The sequence below is a fragment of the Calliphora vicina genome, chromosome 2, assembly GCF_958450345.1.
Source record: "Calliphora vicina chromosome 2, idCalVici1.1, whole genome shotgun sequence".
NCBI classification, from domain to species: Eukaryota; Metazoa; Arthropoda; class Insecta; order Diptera; family Calliphoridae; genus Calliphora; species Calliphora vicina.
This window is the reverse complement of record NC_088781.1, coordinates 105,198,092-105,213,623: the sequence shown is the minus strand read 5'-3', so window position 1 is coordinate 105,213,623 and position 15,532 is coordinate 105,198,092. Positions and strand designations below refer to the sequence as shown.

At 28.9% G+C, this 15,532-nt stretch overlaps 1 protein-coding gene across 1 annotated transcript in view; it reads right to left on the bottom strand.

Moving 5' to 3' along the window:
* Positions 1-6,468: 6,468 nt before the first annotated feature.
* Positions 6,469-15,532, bottom strand: part of LOC135951566 (uncharacterized) — a 32,527-nt gene continuing 23,463 nt past the window's right edge. Inside the window, exon 5 of the mRNA XM_065501239.1 lies at positions 6,469-7,548. Within this exon, the coding sequence (XP_065357311.1) occupies positions 6,785-7,548 (764 nt within the window). The 3' untranslated portion in view covers positions 6,469-6,784. The remainder of the gene's footprint in view (positions 7,549-15,532) is intronic.

Genomic DNA, 15,532 nt, shown 5'->3' with positions numbered 1-15,532 from the left:
ACATTCAAGACAACAGGCTACACGACTACACGAACACAAATTCTGCTGGTTACAGTTGTAGTCGTGTGTCAGCTACTGAATTATTTTAAAGACGACAGCTACAATTAAACAGCTGATTTATAATTCAGTTTAATAAAAAATAACCGTACAAAATTCCAAAGTAATTAAGATTGAAACAATTATTTTGAGTAAAAATATATATATGGTTATAATCAATTATGTACTTGTTATTAATTTATTTCAATATGGTTATCAGAAACTTCTCTTAATTAAGTAAAAAAATATATTTTTTTAAGCACTAATTTGATTTACATTTTTTTTTATTATATTAGCAACACTATTTCTGTTTTGTAGTTGACAAAAATAGAAATTAGCCTAATTCGGCTACATCGGCATGAGTAGTCGTGTGGCCGTGTAGCTGTGCTGTCGTTAAAATAATCGTCTCCATATAAACGTGTGCATTTTATTTTTGACAGATTGAAGTTGGTAGCCTGCTGTCTTGAATGTGTTTAATGCATATAGGCTAGAGCAGTGTTGCCATTTTGACGCTTTTCGGGTATTTTATGACGCTTTTTTGGTCTCGTTACCCTTTTAATTTTTTAGAAAATTATGATTGCGTTCGAAATTTATTTCGATTACGAGTGGGACAATTTGCGCCCTGAGTATTTCATTAAAATCGTTTTGATGCTGATTATAAAAAAGATGTATTTGAAAATGAAATTGTTTTTCTATAAAAAGTTATCCTAATTTTGATTTTTAATGAATAATTATTTTATTTTAAGATTTTGTTTACTTTGTTTAATAATAAAATAAACAATTTAATTAAAAATTTAAACCTGCTTTTTATACTTATAGTTTTTTGCTTTTTTAAGTGCCAATTTTGTTACCCTTTTTACACGTTTTTAATGTGTTATTTGCAAAGCAAAAAAATAAATTTTCAAAATTTTTTTGTTAAAATTATACTTTTTTCTCTTGGCGCTTTTTACTAATTGTTTCGTAATTTTTTTTACCCTTTTTACTATACACTTGACGCTTTTCTTTTTGAAAGAAATTACAAAATAACCTTCTGAACTCATCAATTCTGGGAAAGTTGGTACCGGCATTCGCAAGCGACACTATAGGGTTCAACAAAAATTTTAATGTTCAGGAACCTATATAAAGGTAACCGATGAATGTTCTCTCCAGAGACAAACAGAACATCTATTGAAAATCTACACCCACAAAAAGAATAGCGAGAATAACTATTTACTACTAAGTCTAGAAACACAACCTTGCAGATTTTAATGCGGATTCCACTTTTCAGAGAAATGAATATTAAATGAAGCGGTCCGGATTTTATTGTCATTTGTATATTGTTTTTTCTTGCCATTCACAAATTTAAAAATTACGATGTTTTTTCGTAAAATGTTCTTACATTTTACATAGAATGTCAATCTAACATCAATTTTCTCAATCTCTGGTTATTTTTTATCATGACGAAAAACTGACAGTTCTCATACAACAAATTTAATTGGAGGTTTATCGTTACGAAAAACGATAACCAGATATTGAGAAAATGGGGGTAAATGAAATAGAGAAGTTGAGATCTTTAGAGAAACAATCGAAAATCGAATCAGTCAACATAATGTGTGGCTGACCAGATAGTTCCTGACGGCATGTCACCCCAACCATCAGATTCTGATGCAGGATTTCCTTCGACGACACATCCAGATGTACTTCGATTGTCCAAATCCGCAAAAATAATTAAATCAAATGGCGGTAACTGAAGCCATATAAATTTCTCTCACCTTTGTAAAATGTTATTGTTCTTTTTTTCTTGAATTTTTTTTTTCAATTTCTGTTTTTTATTTCAAGTTTTTGAAAATATAAACAAAAGAATACTTTAATATAAAAGAAAATATATTCGAAAGTTAAATAAAATCAATATAGTTACATAGTTAATATAGAAAGGGCCTATCTAGTTTTTTTTTTTGGTACGCCCAGATTTTCGTTTATTTCGATAAATGGTCCGCTGATATATCATACTAAGCCAACAAATCTCGACTTAATAAAACTAGAGTTAGGGCCTTTCTATATTAAGGTAACGATATGTAAAGCAATTAAAGAAATAATGGTAATTTACGATCAAGCTAAATTCAAGAATATTCTTAACAAAAGTTAACAAAACTCACCTATTTATTTGTTAACTTTTGCAAATTTGTTATAATAAATGTCCGAATTTTTACAAATTCAATTTCACTTCATTTATTCAGTTAATAAAATTACGATATTCTAAACCTATATCTCTATTTTAATGTTAAACAAATAACTGGCAACTCTATAGTGTTGGAATCTATTTAAAAGAACTCAACCAAACAAGAGAGCAACAATTCCGCTATCTCTCTCTCATTTTCTGCACATAATTGCACATTTCTCTGAAGCTGCAAAACTCCAGAAGCTGCAAAACTGAAATAAACACACACACAAAACACTAAACGAAAAATTAAGAAAATCAATGCAAAAAGACGATAAATATGTATTTAAAAAACCGGTATATTGTTTTTTTCTTTCTTTCAGCAACTACAAAATAACAAATCAATTTTATGCTCCAGTTTATGTTGTTTTCTAGCAGTTTAGAACAAAACAAAAACAAACACTTAATACAAAAAAAAATAACAAAGGCGCTGTCTCTTTGTTTTTGTTTATTCCTTTTTCATGCTACCTTCACACACAAACTCACACACATGTTTTATCACCAGTACTCTTTATTTTACATTCTTTACAAATTCGATTTTTCACCAAAAATATTCTTGTTGGATTTTTTTTGGGGCCCTTCGTTCGTGACAGTAAGAAAATCACTTTTTTTTGTTGTTTTTTCACTTGCAAAATTTTCAATTAAAACTATTGGGCTTACATTTAATTTCACTTGTCTACGAAAGCGGACATGTTGCGGCTTAAGATTGTGTAAAATTTACACATTTTTAAGTTGATTTTTGCATCAAATTTTCAAACACAAAAAAACAACACCAAGATTCACGTCTACGTTTAATCGTAACAGAGATGTGGAATTAATCTGTCATTATTGGCAAATATAACATGTCTGTTTTTAGTTAGTTAACAGTACGGCAGGGTTGTAACAGAATGTGGATGAAAGCTGTTAATAGTTGTTGTCAACTGTTTGGATTTTGAAAAATAAAAACGCTGAAATTAAAAAGCTTGTAATTTTTTAATAAGAAGCAATAAAACAAAACCTATTAAAACATAAGATCTAGTAAAAATTTTTAATATAAGCTATTAAAATCAGACAAGATTAAAAAAAATTGCACAGGATCAGAAAAAAGTGTAACAAATCTGTGATTTCTAAACATATAGTTCCTCCAAATTTTAAATTTAAGCCAAATTTTCTCGAATTAAGATCTCTTTTGTATGCCCCTATTTTTTAAAAAAATTTGTACATTTATAAAATTTAGTGTAAAACAAAAATTGGATTTTAAATTAAATTTATACTAATATAAATACATATAATAAATTTATAATTTTATTTTTTTAGTAGCACATGAAGTATGATTTAATTTCCAATTTTATTCATTGATTTATCGCTTTCCATTCCAAAGTTACAGCATAAATTGTGAAAAAAGGTCTTTTTTTCCAAAAAACAATAATGCGCTTAAAGGGTTAAAAAAATAATTTTTTTTACCTTTTTTTTTCTAAAATGCTGTGTTTTTATGTGCTTATAATAACTCATAAATAAAAAAATATAATATTTTAAAACTACGGCATCTATGAATTAATCGCCACTTTGGGTACCATTCAACACACTGTGCGTCGGTACCGTCAACAAAGTAACAAATCTAAAAATCCATTTTTGGGATTTTTAAATAGTTTCAACATAAGTTTAAAATTTTATCAAAAACGATTCATAAACAAAACTTTTATAGCATTTTAAATATTAAAATTTTCTAAATAAATCAGTTACATTTTTTTCTATTTTTTTAATTTTTAAATATTTTATATATTTTTGAAAAGGAGACAGAATTTCCTATATGTTGATATATAATATGTGTATCTTATCATTTCCACTATTCCAATTTATGGATTCAAAGTCAACAACAAACAGAAAATTTACAGAATCTTGCGGTTTTGTAATATTGTTACGTTTTAACCTTTTCAAAACGCTGGTTTATTTCCTTTAAATAAACCGGATACTTTTGATTGCAAATAAAAGCCGTTTAGTAGTTTAAAAATTGTAACAACTCTTTATTTATTTAAAATGTACAACAACAGCAGAATTAAATAGTCACTCAATGTTTTTTTAAACAAGTTTATAAATTCGAAGAAATACAGACACAATTTATAATGTACACGAATTTACTTGAAAAACACAACACACTTTAAAGAACTCAGTTGATGTTTATTCGAAAAGCGTCTCTGATAAACTCACTCACGACTGCAACCTCTGCCACTATTTATAACACAGTTGCCAACTTACGATCAACTGAAAGCTTTTATTTAATAATGCCCAGTTACAGTTACAGTTTGCTATTACAGCACTGTTATTTGAAAGCATTATGGTACTTTTAAATCAGCCCTTAAAATCGTTATATTTGAATTCAAGTACAATTTCGTAACAATATGTTTTTGTGCACTGTATTGACGTTTACTACATTACCAAAAATCGGAAAACACTGCGAGATGAAGAAAAATAACTGTGAGTTATGTATTTTGAATCCATTACCGAGACGTGGGAAAATATGCGATATACATATTATATATCAACGTGTAGGAAATTGTGTCTTCTTTCCAAAAATTTATAAAATTTTTAAGAATTAAAAAATTGATAAAAGACTTTTTTCAAAAATATGGGAATTTTAAAATGCGATAAAAGTTTTGTGAAAATTAAATTAATGAATTGTTTTTGACAATCCCACAATTCCCAAAAAAACTTTTTAAAAATCCCAAAAATGGAATTTTTTAGAGGCTCGGGCTCTAGGAACATTCAAAAAAGTTTCAGTTATTTGAAAGCAGCTATGCGATCAGAGAAAATTTAGCATACATACATTTTTATAGTACTTCCCAAAATGTTACCTGTGAGATAAGTATAAACACATTATTTATTTTGTTTTTCTTTTTTGTATAACTAAACATTAATGTAAGTACTTTTTTCGAAAAAAAAATTAACGAAAAAACTACTTTTTAAAATTATTTAAATTTAAATGCTGATAACTTTTGACTTAGTATCAATTTTAAAATAATATTTTTTTCCTAATACTAATAGATTTGTTGGTAATTCAAAAATATATATTTGAACAAAATCGGAAGATATTTATATCCGATTTTAACAAAAATCCAGACTATTGTAGGAAAAATAATTTAAATTTTAAAATGTAAATATTTGTTTAAGCAATTTGGGGCATTGAGACTCCGCCCCAGCTTAGTGTTTAAAGTACAAATTAAACACATAAACTCAGCTACACCTCTTCTATAGCTTTGGAGAATTTTATTAAAATGGGACTATCGGTTTAGAAGTTACAGATTAATTTCTTTCATAACTTCATTAACAGACAATTTTTAAACGGGATGTTGGTAAGCACAACTTTAGGTTTTAGAACATTTTGTACATAGTCCCATTTCAAGCCTAGAAATTAATTAATCGCTTAGCCCTTTTGTTTTACCCGTTCCTGGTTTGATTTCAACCATTTGGTCCGCTTTGGAACCACAAACAAGGTACAATCATTTGTATACCGCTTATATAAGTTAAATTTTCATTACATTGAATAATTTAACATTTACCGATATTAAAGACTGGAATATAAACGAAATATAATTTCATTAAGACACATTTCTTTCGAGCCCCCTTCAGATGTATTAAGTTATAAACATTTATAGTAAAATATTAAATTAATTTATTTTCTAATAAATTCTATCTTTTCTGTCACTGTGAACTTTATTTAAATTTCGCATTCGCAAAACTGTCATTCGTTACACCGTAATTTTATGAACAGAAATACTCAACATTTACTTAACTATTTACAACAGTTTCCGTTATTTTTAAAATACACACGGCATTATCACAAACCTGCATTACCACTGTGAGAGTTGTATAGCAATGTACTCTATTAGATGGTAGTAATGTGGCGCCATCTTTATGTCGTCATTTAATAACAAAGTACAGTATTACCAGATGAAACTGTTTATGAAGCGGCTCAATTGATTTGTAGATGGCAGCATTGTAAATTAATTTAAATTGAATAAAATAACGGATTTTCCTACAATAATTACCATTTAACAAAAATTAACAATTTTAACTATTCAAAAACACAAATTGTAAAAAACAACGTTCGTTAAATAAATAATTCAATAACTAGGTAATAAAATACTAATTTTTATTGTATCTTTTATTTAAGTTTTTTATTAAATTGTTCATTTTATTTTATTTAAATGCTAAATACTTTTATACTTACATTTTATTAACAAAAAAACAATATAATATTTTTGATTTTTTATTAAATATTTAAAATTAATTTATTATTATTTTTTTATTAAAATATACAATATAAACATATGATATACAAGTGTTTTCTAAATACTGGGATTTTCTTTTGTGTGTTTTCAAAAATAAGCTTAAAACTATTATCAAAAAGCAAAAAAAGAAAAGCATAAGTACATAATTTACTTAAAATCAGGGATAAATAAAGAAATTTAACAAACTTATTTACATTTTAAAACAAAATAAAAAATATACTGTTATGGGCCAAAACTGTACAATGCAAAGCAGAAATTATGTGAAATAATAAAAAAATCGGCCTTAATCCACTTGCTTGCTTTCATCTCTAGTCTTACGGAATGAAACCGAGTGTATTAGAAGTGGTGGCAAAGCGCCTCTCAACATTTGCAAACGCTTGCTTTTCTCCTTCTCAGGTCTACGAACATCTTCGCGCGATGACGAGCTGGTAGGCGTAACAGCACCACTTGACAATATTTCGGTACTTTGGGAAATCATAGCCGATTTACGGAAATATCTGGGCATAGAATAGTCATGGGAATTAAGTTTGGCCGCATTTGCCGTCTGTATGGAATATAAACTCTGCGACACTCTATACTTCTCAATGGTGGGAGTGTCTTCGTAATTTTTGGGTAAATTACTAAACGATATGGATGGTACTTCGGGTGTCATGCTGATACTGGTATTACCAGAGCCCGTTATAGAGAAAATATCTGTTTCACTGGCTGCCGAACGGACATTAAAGTGTGGCACACTCTTAGCACTGCGCAAGATTTTGCGTGGTGTAGAACCTAATGCTGCACTGGGCAAAAGATGTGGATGTCTGTCGATTAGGCGAGGTCTCAATATCACCTCATCTACTTCAGCATCTGTGTTAGTGTTTTCTTCTTCGGCTATGGCATCGAATTTTTTGGGTGACAACGATTGACTGCCCTCGGGTGAAGAATCGGAGCTTAGAGTAAAGGTTATACGTTTATCGGGTGAAGTAACATTACTGGCCTCGCTAGCGGTCTTTGTTGAATCGTCTGTTATTTTGGGAGAATCCAAGGTGTCGCCATTTAAGTTAGCTGCAAGATGTTGTAGAAAGGAAAAATATTAGAATCTGATTTTATAAAAGGAGGAGTAGATATTTTTATATAAAACTTTAGATTAACATATAAGTAAATTATTAATAAAGATAAATATAAATACATTTAAAAATATATTTCTAAAAGGAAACTTTATTTAAATAAATATATAAGTTGTATATATATGAGAAATCTCTAATAACTAAAGGGTGTTTCATTAAGCTATGCCTATCTTTAAATAAAATAAAGTGTGTGTGAGATATCATCGACATTTTTTATTCATTTGAAAGGCCTATCGATACCATTATATATGGAATATAATATTGCGCATTCGAAATATAAATTTTTCATGACTCTGGTGCATAAATCAGACTGAATTTCACGGATGGCATAGGTATAGAAAAAAATAGAGGGAATTAAATATGTAACTTCTAAACGATAAGTCCGATGAGAATAAAATTTCCCATGCACAAATGGGAAGTGTTGTCGAGTTTAAGTTTTGAAATTTTACCTCATGGGCCGACCAGGGGAGCGACCAAGGGTCCTTAAAGTAGGACACCTCGGGTATGTTACATTTTTAAAACGATCTTATTTCTTCGTTTGTGTTCCGATTTCAAAAGAATTACACATATAGAATCTCCTCATCGAGCACCACAAAAAACCTTAACTCTTACAGTTTAGGAGATATTCGCATTTGAAAATAAAATTTGCAAATAATATATGTCAAATAGAAAAAAAAATTTTAAAAATAATGATAAAGTCCAAAGTTATATGCATTCGAATTTAAACAATTTTAAAAAGGTGATTTTTCGCTAATTTTTTGGGAAAAAAGTACTTTTTTCTTTTTAAGTTATCGAAAAAATTTTCTAAGAGGATGTATGAGGAATTTATACTTCAAAAAATAGAAGTTTTTTGAATGGACCTGGTCCTCTCGATATCAACAATTTTCAAATTTTTTTTCATTTAAAATATTTGATTAAAAGTTAGCTTTTAATCAAACTTTTAATCAAATATTTTAAGTGAAAAAAAATTTGAAAATTGTTGATATCGAGAGAACCAGGTCCATTCAACAAACTTCTATTTTTTATATAAAATTCAACTTTAAACCAAAAATTCTCAAATCGCATATTTTTAAATCGATCTTATTTCCGATTTCAAAAGAATTACACATATAGAATCACCTCATCGAGCACTACATAAAACCTGATCTCTTATAGCTTAGGAGATATTCGCATTTGAAAATAAAATTTGCAACATTTTTACCCACCCTACTCCAGTTTTTTGATAACAGCGCAACCAAATATTTCCCGATTTTCTCTACTTTTACTTTATTGGAGTAACAACACTTTTATATGTCAAATAGAAAATTTTTTTTTAAAAATAATGATAAAGTCCAAAGTTATATGCAATCGAATTTAAAAAAATTTAAAAAGGCGATTTTTCGATAATTTTTTTTGGAAAAAGTACTGTTGCTACCAAGAGGACCAGGTCCATTCAAAAAACGACTATTTTTTATGTAAAATACAACTTTAGGGCCAAATTCTCAAATCGCATATTCGATATCAAAATATAGTAACCGATTTTAAATGGCCCAATATGTTTTTAATTATTTTGTAAAGGGTTCCGTTAACCCCGACCCTGGTATGGATATTATAGCCAAAAAACTAAAAATTTCCATTTTTGGGATTTTTTAACATTTTTTTGGGAATTGAGGGATGCCTGATAATAAATTTCAAAATTTGTTTTTATTTTTCAATAATAAAAGGAAAATTCAGCATAAATGTGAAATTTCACTAAAAACTATTCATAAATAAAAATTTAATTTCAATTTGAAAAATTTGCATCTATGCAAAAATTCAATAAAAACCATTTTTTGTCATATTTTTAAAAAAAATATTCCATGAATTTTTAATTGTCAAAAGTTATATGCATTTTTGAAAATAAGAAAAAATCCTCTATCCATTAATATATAATATGTCTCCCTTATGAACTTTATTTTTAAAATTTTTAATTTTAAACAAAAACAAACTATTTTTGCATATTTTTTTATATTTTAGGAGCATATTTTAAATTTTGAAGTTAAATACTTTTTTTAAAGTATATTTTTGGCTGATGATTAGCATACTCTGGCAAATCATTGTGAATATATTGACGCTTGAGTAACGCTACCAAATTTTCTAAATTTACTTTGAAAATCAGTTATCGATATGAACACTTTTTATCGCAAAATTGTGTTCAGCGATGAGGCTCATTTTATCCATTACATCTAGAACAAGTAAGAGAGCTATATTCGGCTGTGCTATATTCTTATATACCCTTCACCAATTTATACTTCAAAATACAAATTTTAAATATTTTTACCCCCTGTCTATACTTGACAAATATTTATCATAACAATAAATGACATTTGTTTTCAAGACAAAGTTTTCTTAGCAAAAGCACTAACAATTTTGTCATAACGAAGCAATAATACTAATAAATGGAGACGTTTATCATAATAAAAATTTATCAAGTATAGACAGGGAGTTAGGTAAACTAATTTTTTTTTATATACATTTTTTTTTGAATTTTTTGGAACATTTTTTTTTGAATTGTTATTTAATTTTTTTTTTTTAAACTTTAAAAAAACTTTTTAGTTTTTTAAATTTTTTATTTGCTGAAAAAAAATTCGGTTCAAAAAATCTTGTAGGTCCAACTTACTATGGTCTTATATACGTCGTTGCAAAGGTCTTCGAAATATCTATCATTAGATATCTATATTGTCTATATTAATGACTTAGTAATCCAGATATAGGTCAAAAATCGAGGTTGCCCTGGTTTTTTTTCATATCTCAGCCATTTGTGGACCGATTTTGCTGATTTTAAATAGGAAACTTCTCGAAAGCATGTCTGACAAAATTATTTGTATTTGGATCCCGAAGATATTTGGGGTCTTCAGAAAATTGATTTCAACAGACAGGCGGACAGACATACAGACAGACGGACATGGCTTAATCGACTCCGCTATCTATAAAAAGTAGTATTTCTACTACTTTTTTTTAAAAAAGTAGTATTTCTATTTCTTTTTCGTCGACAGTCAGGCGGCACTTCTCTCACTGAATGCCTACACAATTTCATCTTCACTAGTTAGGCAATGTAAGAACTCTCTGTCAAGGCTAGGTTGTCTATCTGACATTACTTTGGTTTGGGTACCTGCGCACAGGGACCACTACGGTAATGAACAGGCAGACGAACTAGCCAGAATGGGATCTGCCTTAGATTTCTACAATGCGGTCTCAGTAGCAATTTCACTGGGGACTATTAAAGGTATCATCTTCAGACATTTTCTTACAAAGGCTGAGAATAGATGGCGTAATTTAGACACATGTAGAGTAGCCAAGTTGATGTGGCCATCTTTTAACGAAAAACGCACTATGCAACTGATAACCCGGAATAGAAGGAATATATCAAGGTTGCTGGCAGTATTAACGGGACACTGGTCGTTAGGCAAGCACTCAAATCGCCTGGGACTCCCCTTTAACGACCATTGTCGTAGTTGTAAGGATAGGGAAAAAGAGGAAACGATTTTCCACCTTCTCTGCGAATGCCCAGCTCTGAGTGTCAAGAGACATAAATTCATGGGCAACTATACATTGACCAACCTTGATGAGGTAGCCGGGTCTAAACTCAATGACCTACTGAGATATCTCACAGCTACAGGTTGGGTCTAGCTAGCACTTTTTAGTTACATTGCGATGTAAACGACATTACATCTGACGAGTGGTGTGGTCTCATCAAAACGGGGTCCCTTCGACTCTACTTGATTGTTCGCACGTAGTGAACTACCACGTAAACCAACCAACCAACCAGTATTTCTACTACTTTTTTTTAAAAAAAAATTAGTAAATATACAACTTTTTTTAAAAAAAGGAGTAAAAATACTACTATTTTAAAAAAAGGAGTAGAAATAATTATTTTTTTGAAAATGGAGTAGAAATACTAAATACTTAATATTTTTGGTAGTCCGCGCACTTCTGTAATAAATATTAATATTGATAGCTGCTATAGCTGTCCCTATATATAATTTTTCATCACATCTATGGGAGGTGCCACGCCCACTATTGCTAGTTTGCCCATTTTTGGACTAAATAAGAAGTTCATACAAAGTTTGAAGGCTTTACATACTACAATTATACAGATAGATATGAATTTTAGTATTTAGATTGTTTGGGAGGCGCCACGCCCACTATTTTAGTCCTCCCATTATTCTTCTAAATATTAATGGTAGAATAAACATACAAAATGTATGGATTATCTCTTATTGTATCCCATATATTAGATTTTTTAAAATAATCATTATATGGGAGGTGCCACGCCCACTGTGGCTACTACTCCCATTTTGCCTCAAATATTTATACAAACGGTGGAATTGCTCAAGCTAAATTTTTGGTATATAGTTTCCTAAATATTTGATTTTTAAAATTAACTTTGTATGGGAGGTACCACGCCCACTTAAAATTTCAAAACAAAAAGTAGCCTATAGCTCCTTCCAGACATTAGACGTCTATAGATCCCAAACTAATAATAATAAACATACATACAGACACATATTCACTTTTATATGTATATATAGATTTCCATTAATTTCACTCATTTCTTTTGCATTTGAACTTTATTCTAAACAAAATACTAAACCTATGTTTATCCCATAAAATCTCCGAAAACAAATCTATTAAGTATCAGCTATAAATACCCCATAATTTTCCACTAATAATTAAATTTTGTTGATCTCCCATTCATTTCATTATCATACAAATAATCTACTCATATTCTAGAACACTTGACAGTGTTGAATTTTGTTAGTTGCCAAACAATTAGTGCGCCAAAATAACAAGCAGCATTATCAACAAAAGATAATCATTAATAAAGTCGTTGTTAACTAAACGTTAGTAGCAGTTAAATACTTTTGCAAAATGCTACATAACGAAAATAAACAATTTAATTCAATTCGATTGAATATCATAAAAAATCAAGTGTTTTGTAACTGTTTTATAATATTTTTGAATTTTTTTTTTTAACACCAACACCCTAAAAATAAATAAATAAAAAGGTAAATCAGTTCATTTTTATGAAGAGTGTTTGTGGAATTCTAGCATTCCAAAAAAGTAAACCGTTTTAAAGGCGTTTTTTTTTACCAATTTCGTGTTTTTGTTTTTGCCAATAAACATTTATTGTTTTTTAAATGCGATGACAAATTTCGTCAATGAGATAAGATTGAAATGCGTTTTATTAATTTATACCTACAAATGTGTATTTATGCTGTTATTTTGTGAAAAGAGATACACAAATTATTTAAATAAGCTGAGAAATTGCGACTTTATTAAATTTTATGAGTCAAGCCCACAATGTTTATAATTTTATAAAATGTTTCTTATCCATTTGTAGGGTTAAGTGAAATTCTATAAAATGAATTCTATAAAAACAATTAAGAGAGTAGGCGGGGGAAGGTTTGTTTACAAGTAATCGGTTATTGTACTGTTTATGAGATGTCTTTTTAATAGACTATTTGAGTTCAATTAGCTTCCGCTTTGTCAAGTAACCAGTTAGGTAGCTAGTAAGGTAACTGACTCTATGTAACCAGTATGTGAATCCTCTTCGTTGACTACTTGGGACCAGCTTTTAGACAGTCTCATTGTAACCCAAAAGGGTCAATTGACCACCTAATTAGGACATTCATGTGTTAAAATAACTATTCACGTAGCTAGTTATGTAACTAGTTGTCACCCAAAATTATAGATAAAATCACTACTTAGGGACAGTCTCCTGAACTGCAGGATTTTATTGATTCTATTAACATTCTCAAATCGAACTCAAATTTGATTCTTGATCTTGACTGATTTAAATAAAACAAACACTTGTTGGGTGCGATTTAAAATTTTTGAAATTAAATTATATACAGGGTGTTTAAAAGAATTGTTTGTAATCGTATACGGATTTAAACACCTTTTTTAATTTTTTTTAGATTTCCAGCTATTGAGAACTATTTGAGAAATAAAATTGTATTTCAACTTAATTTAGCGTGATTTGAACCTGTAATCCTCAGATTGTTAAACTAACAAGATAATGGATGAGACATTTAATCATTATTAATCCAAAAATCTAGTCTGTAGACTGGTTAGAATCATATCAAAGACTCATATTTCGACCAACCGGTTTCAAGTCAATTGTTTTCTGAAATGGGCGAGATATGTATCTCATTTATTAAGCTGGAAGAGTTTGTCAAGTTTTATTTAGCATTTGCGGATCAAACAATAGCATAAGAACTATAAAATTAGTTGTGTTTCTATAAATAAAAAATGTTACCGACAAAACAAAGTAAAAAAGACCGTCCAGCCACTCACTACTTTTATAATCATTATAAACAATTAAAAGACATCATAAAATTTAATAAAAGTAGTAGTAACATAATACAAAAATGTGAAAGCTTGTCGAAGTATTTTTAAGATAAGAGTTGTCCAAAATTAATACTTTGATCTAGAGGTTGCTTAGTGATTAGTCAACGCCTTATTAAAAAAAAATTGCTCAAGTGGAAATTCGGGTATTTGCTGATTTTGACAAATATATGTAGGACGTACACTGTTGATAAAAATAAATTGTGGTGAAAAAAATGTTCGTTAAAAAAAATAGGTGGCATCGGAAAGTCCGCTATCTATAACGATCCAGAATATATACTTTATGGGTTCCCTTGTCACTCATGATGAATGGTATAAAAATCAAAAGGGACTTACATTTATAGCTGGGTGGTATAATTTATAAATGCCAGGTATCAAATTCTCTTCAGAGCAATAAGGTCACAAGTTAAACGAAATATCTGATAAATAAATGGTAAGACGGTCCTGCGCCAGACAGACACATGCGACGATAACTGTTAAAATGAAGTCTTTTTTCGTCCAATAAATGTCCTTCCGATTTCTGTATTTTTCTGCAATCCTATTTTGTCTGATTTATTTTCAGCCCGATTTTTTAATTCTCAGGAAATCGATAACAAGCTTATCCTATCTTTCTCGGAGATTGCACTATATGAGCAGTTAAAGTTGGTATCTCATCATACGTTCTTTCACATACTTTAATTTTTATTTTTCTGCATGAACTTATAATTCTCAGACTTTTTCTATTCCCGGGAAATAATAAAAAACTCTGTTACAATAATCGGTCATCATTTTATTAAAAGATTTAAGTGGTCGTCTAAGCCAAATCTAGAAAAAATACCGAATTCATTTAGTTTTCCAATCAGAATGTATATGTACAAAGAAACTTAAACTAGTATTATTGTCAATAAGAGCTATAAATGAATCATTCAAAAATGAATTGAATGAAATGTGAGTCAATTCAAATGAATTTGGTAAAAATTAATTGAAATTCATTTCCAATTCAAATGAATTTTATATATCACCTAATATAGTCCAAGACATACAATTCTTAGTTTTGAAATTCCCATCATATACTGGAATTGTCAGGTAGCAATTTATTCCTCTGAATTGCAATTCATTGTTCTAATTCATTTGAATGAATTCAAAATCAATTCAATTCAAACGAATTGGATATGAATTGCAATTCACTTTAACAAATTCATTTGAATTGGAAATGAATTGAAATTCATTTCTGCCTAATTCGTTTGAATTAATTAAAATGTCATTCAATTCTTTTTTGTTGCAAAAAGAATTAATTCAAAATGTAGCTAATTCATAATGAATTAAAATCAAAAAAGAATGATTCATTTACAGCTTTGTTGTCATTATTTTTTTACAAATCAGAATATCCTTAGATGCTTTAATGTTAAGCATCTTAATAATTCGTTTAGGAACTTGAAATTTCTGTTCTATCTAGTCAAACTACTAAAAAAGTAAATTTTCGTGTTAAATAAATATTTTTCAGGTTTTGTCATACAGAGCAAATAATTTTTATTGTGATAACCAAAATTTATTGCTAATCAAATTATTAAAAC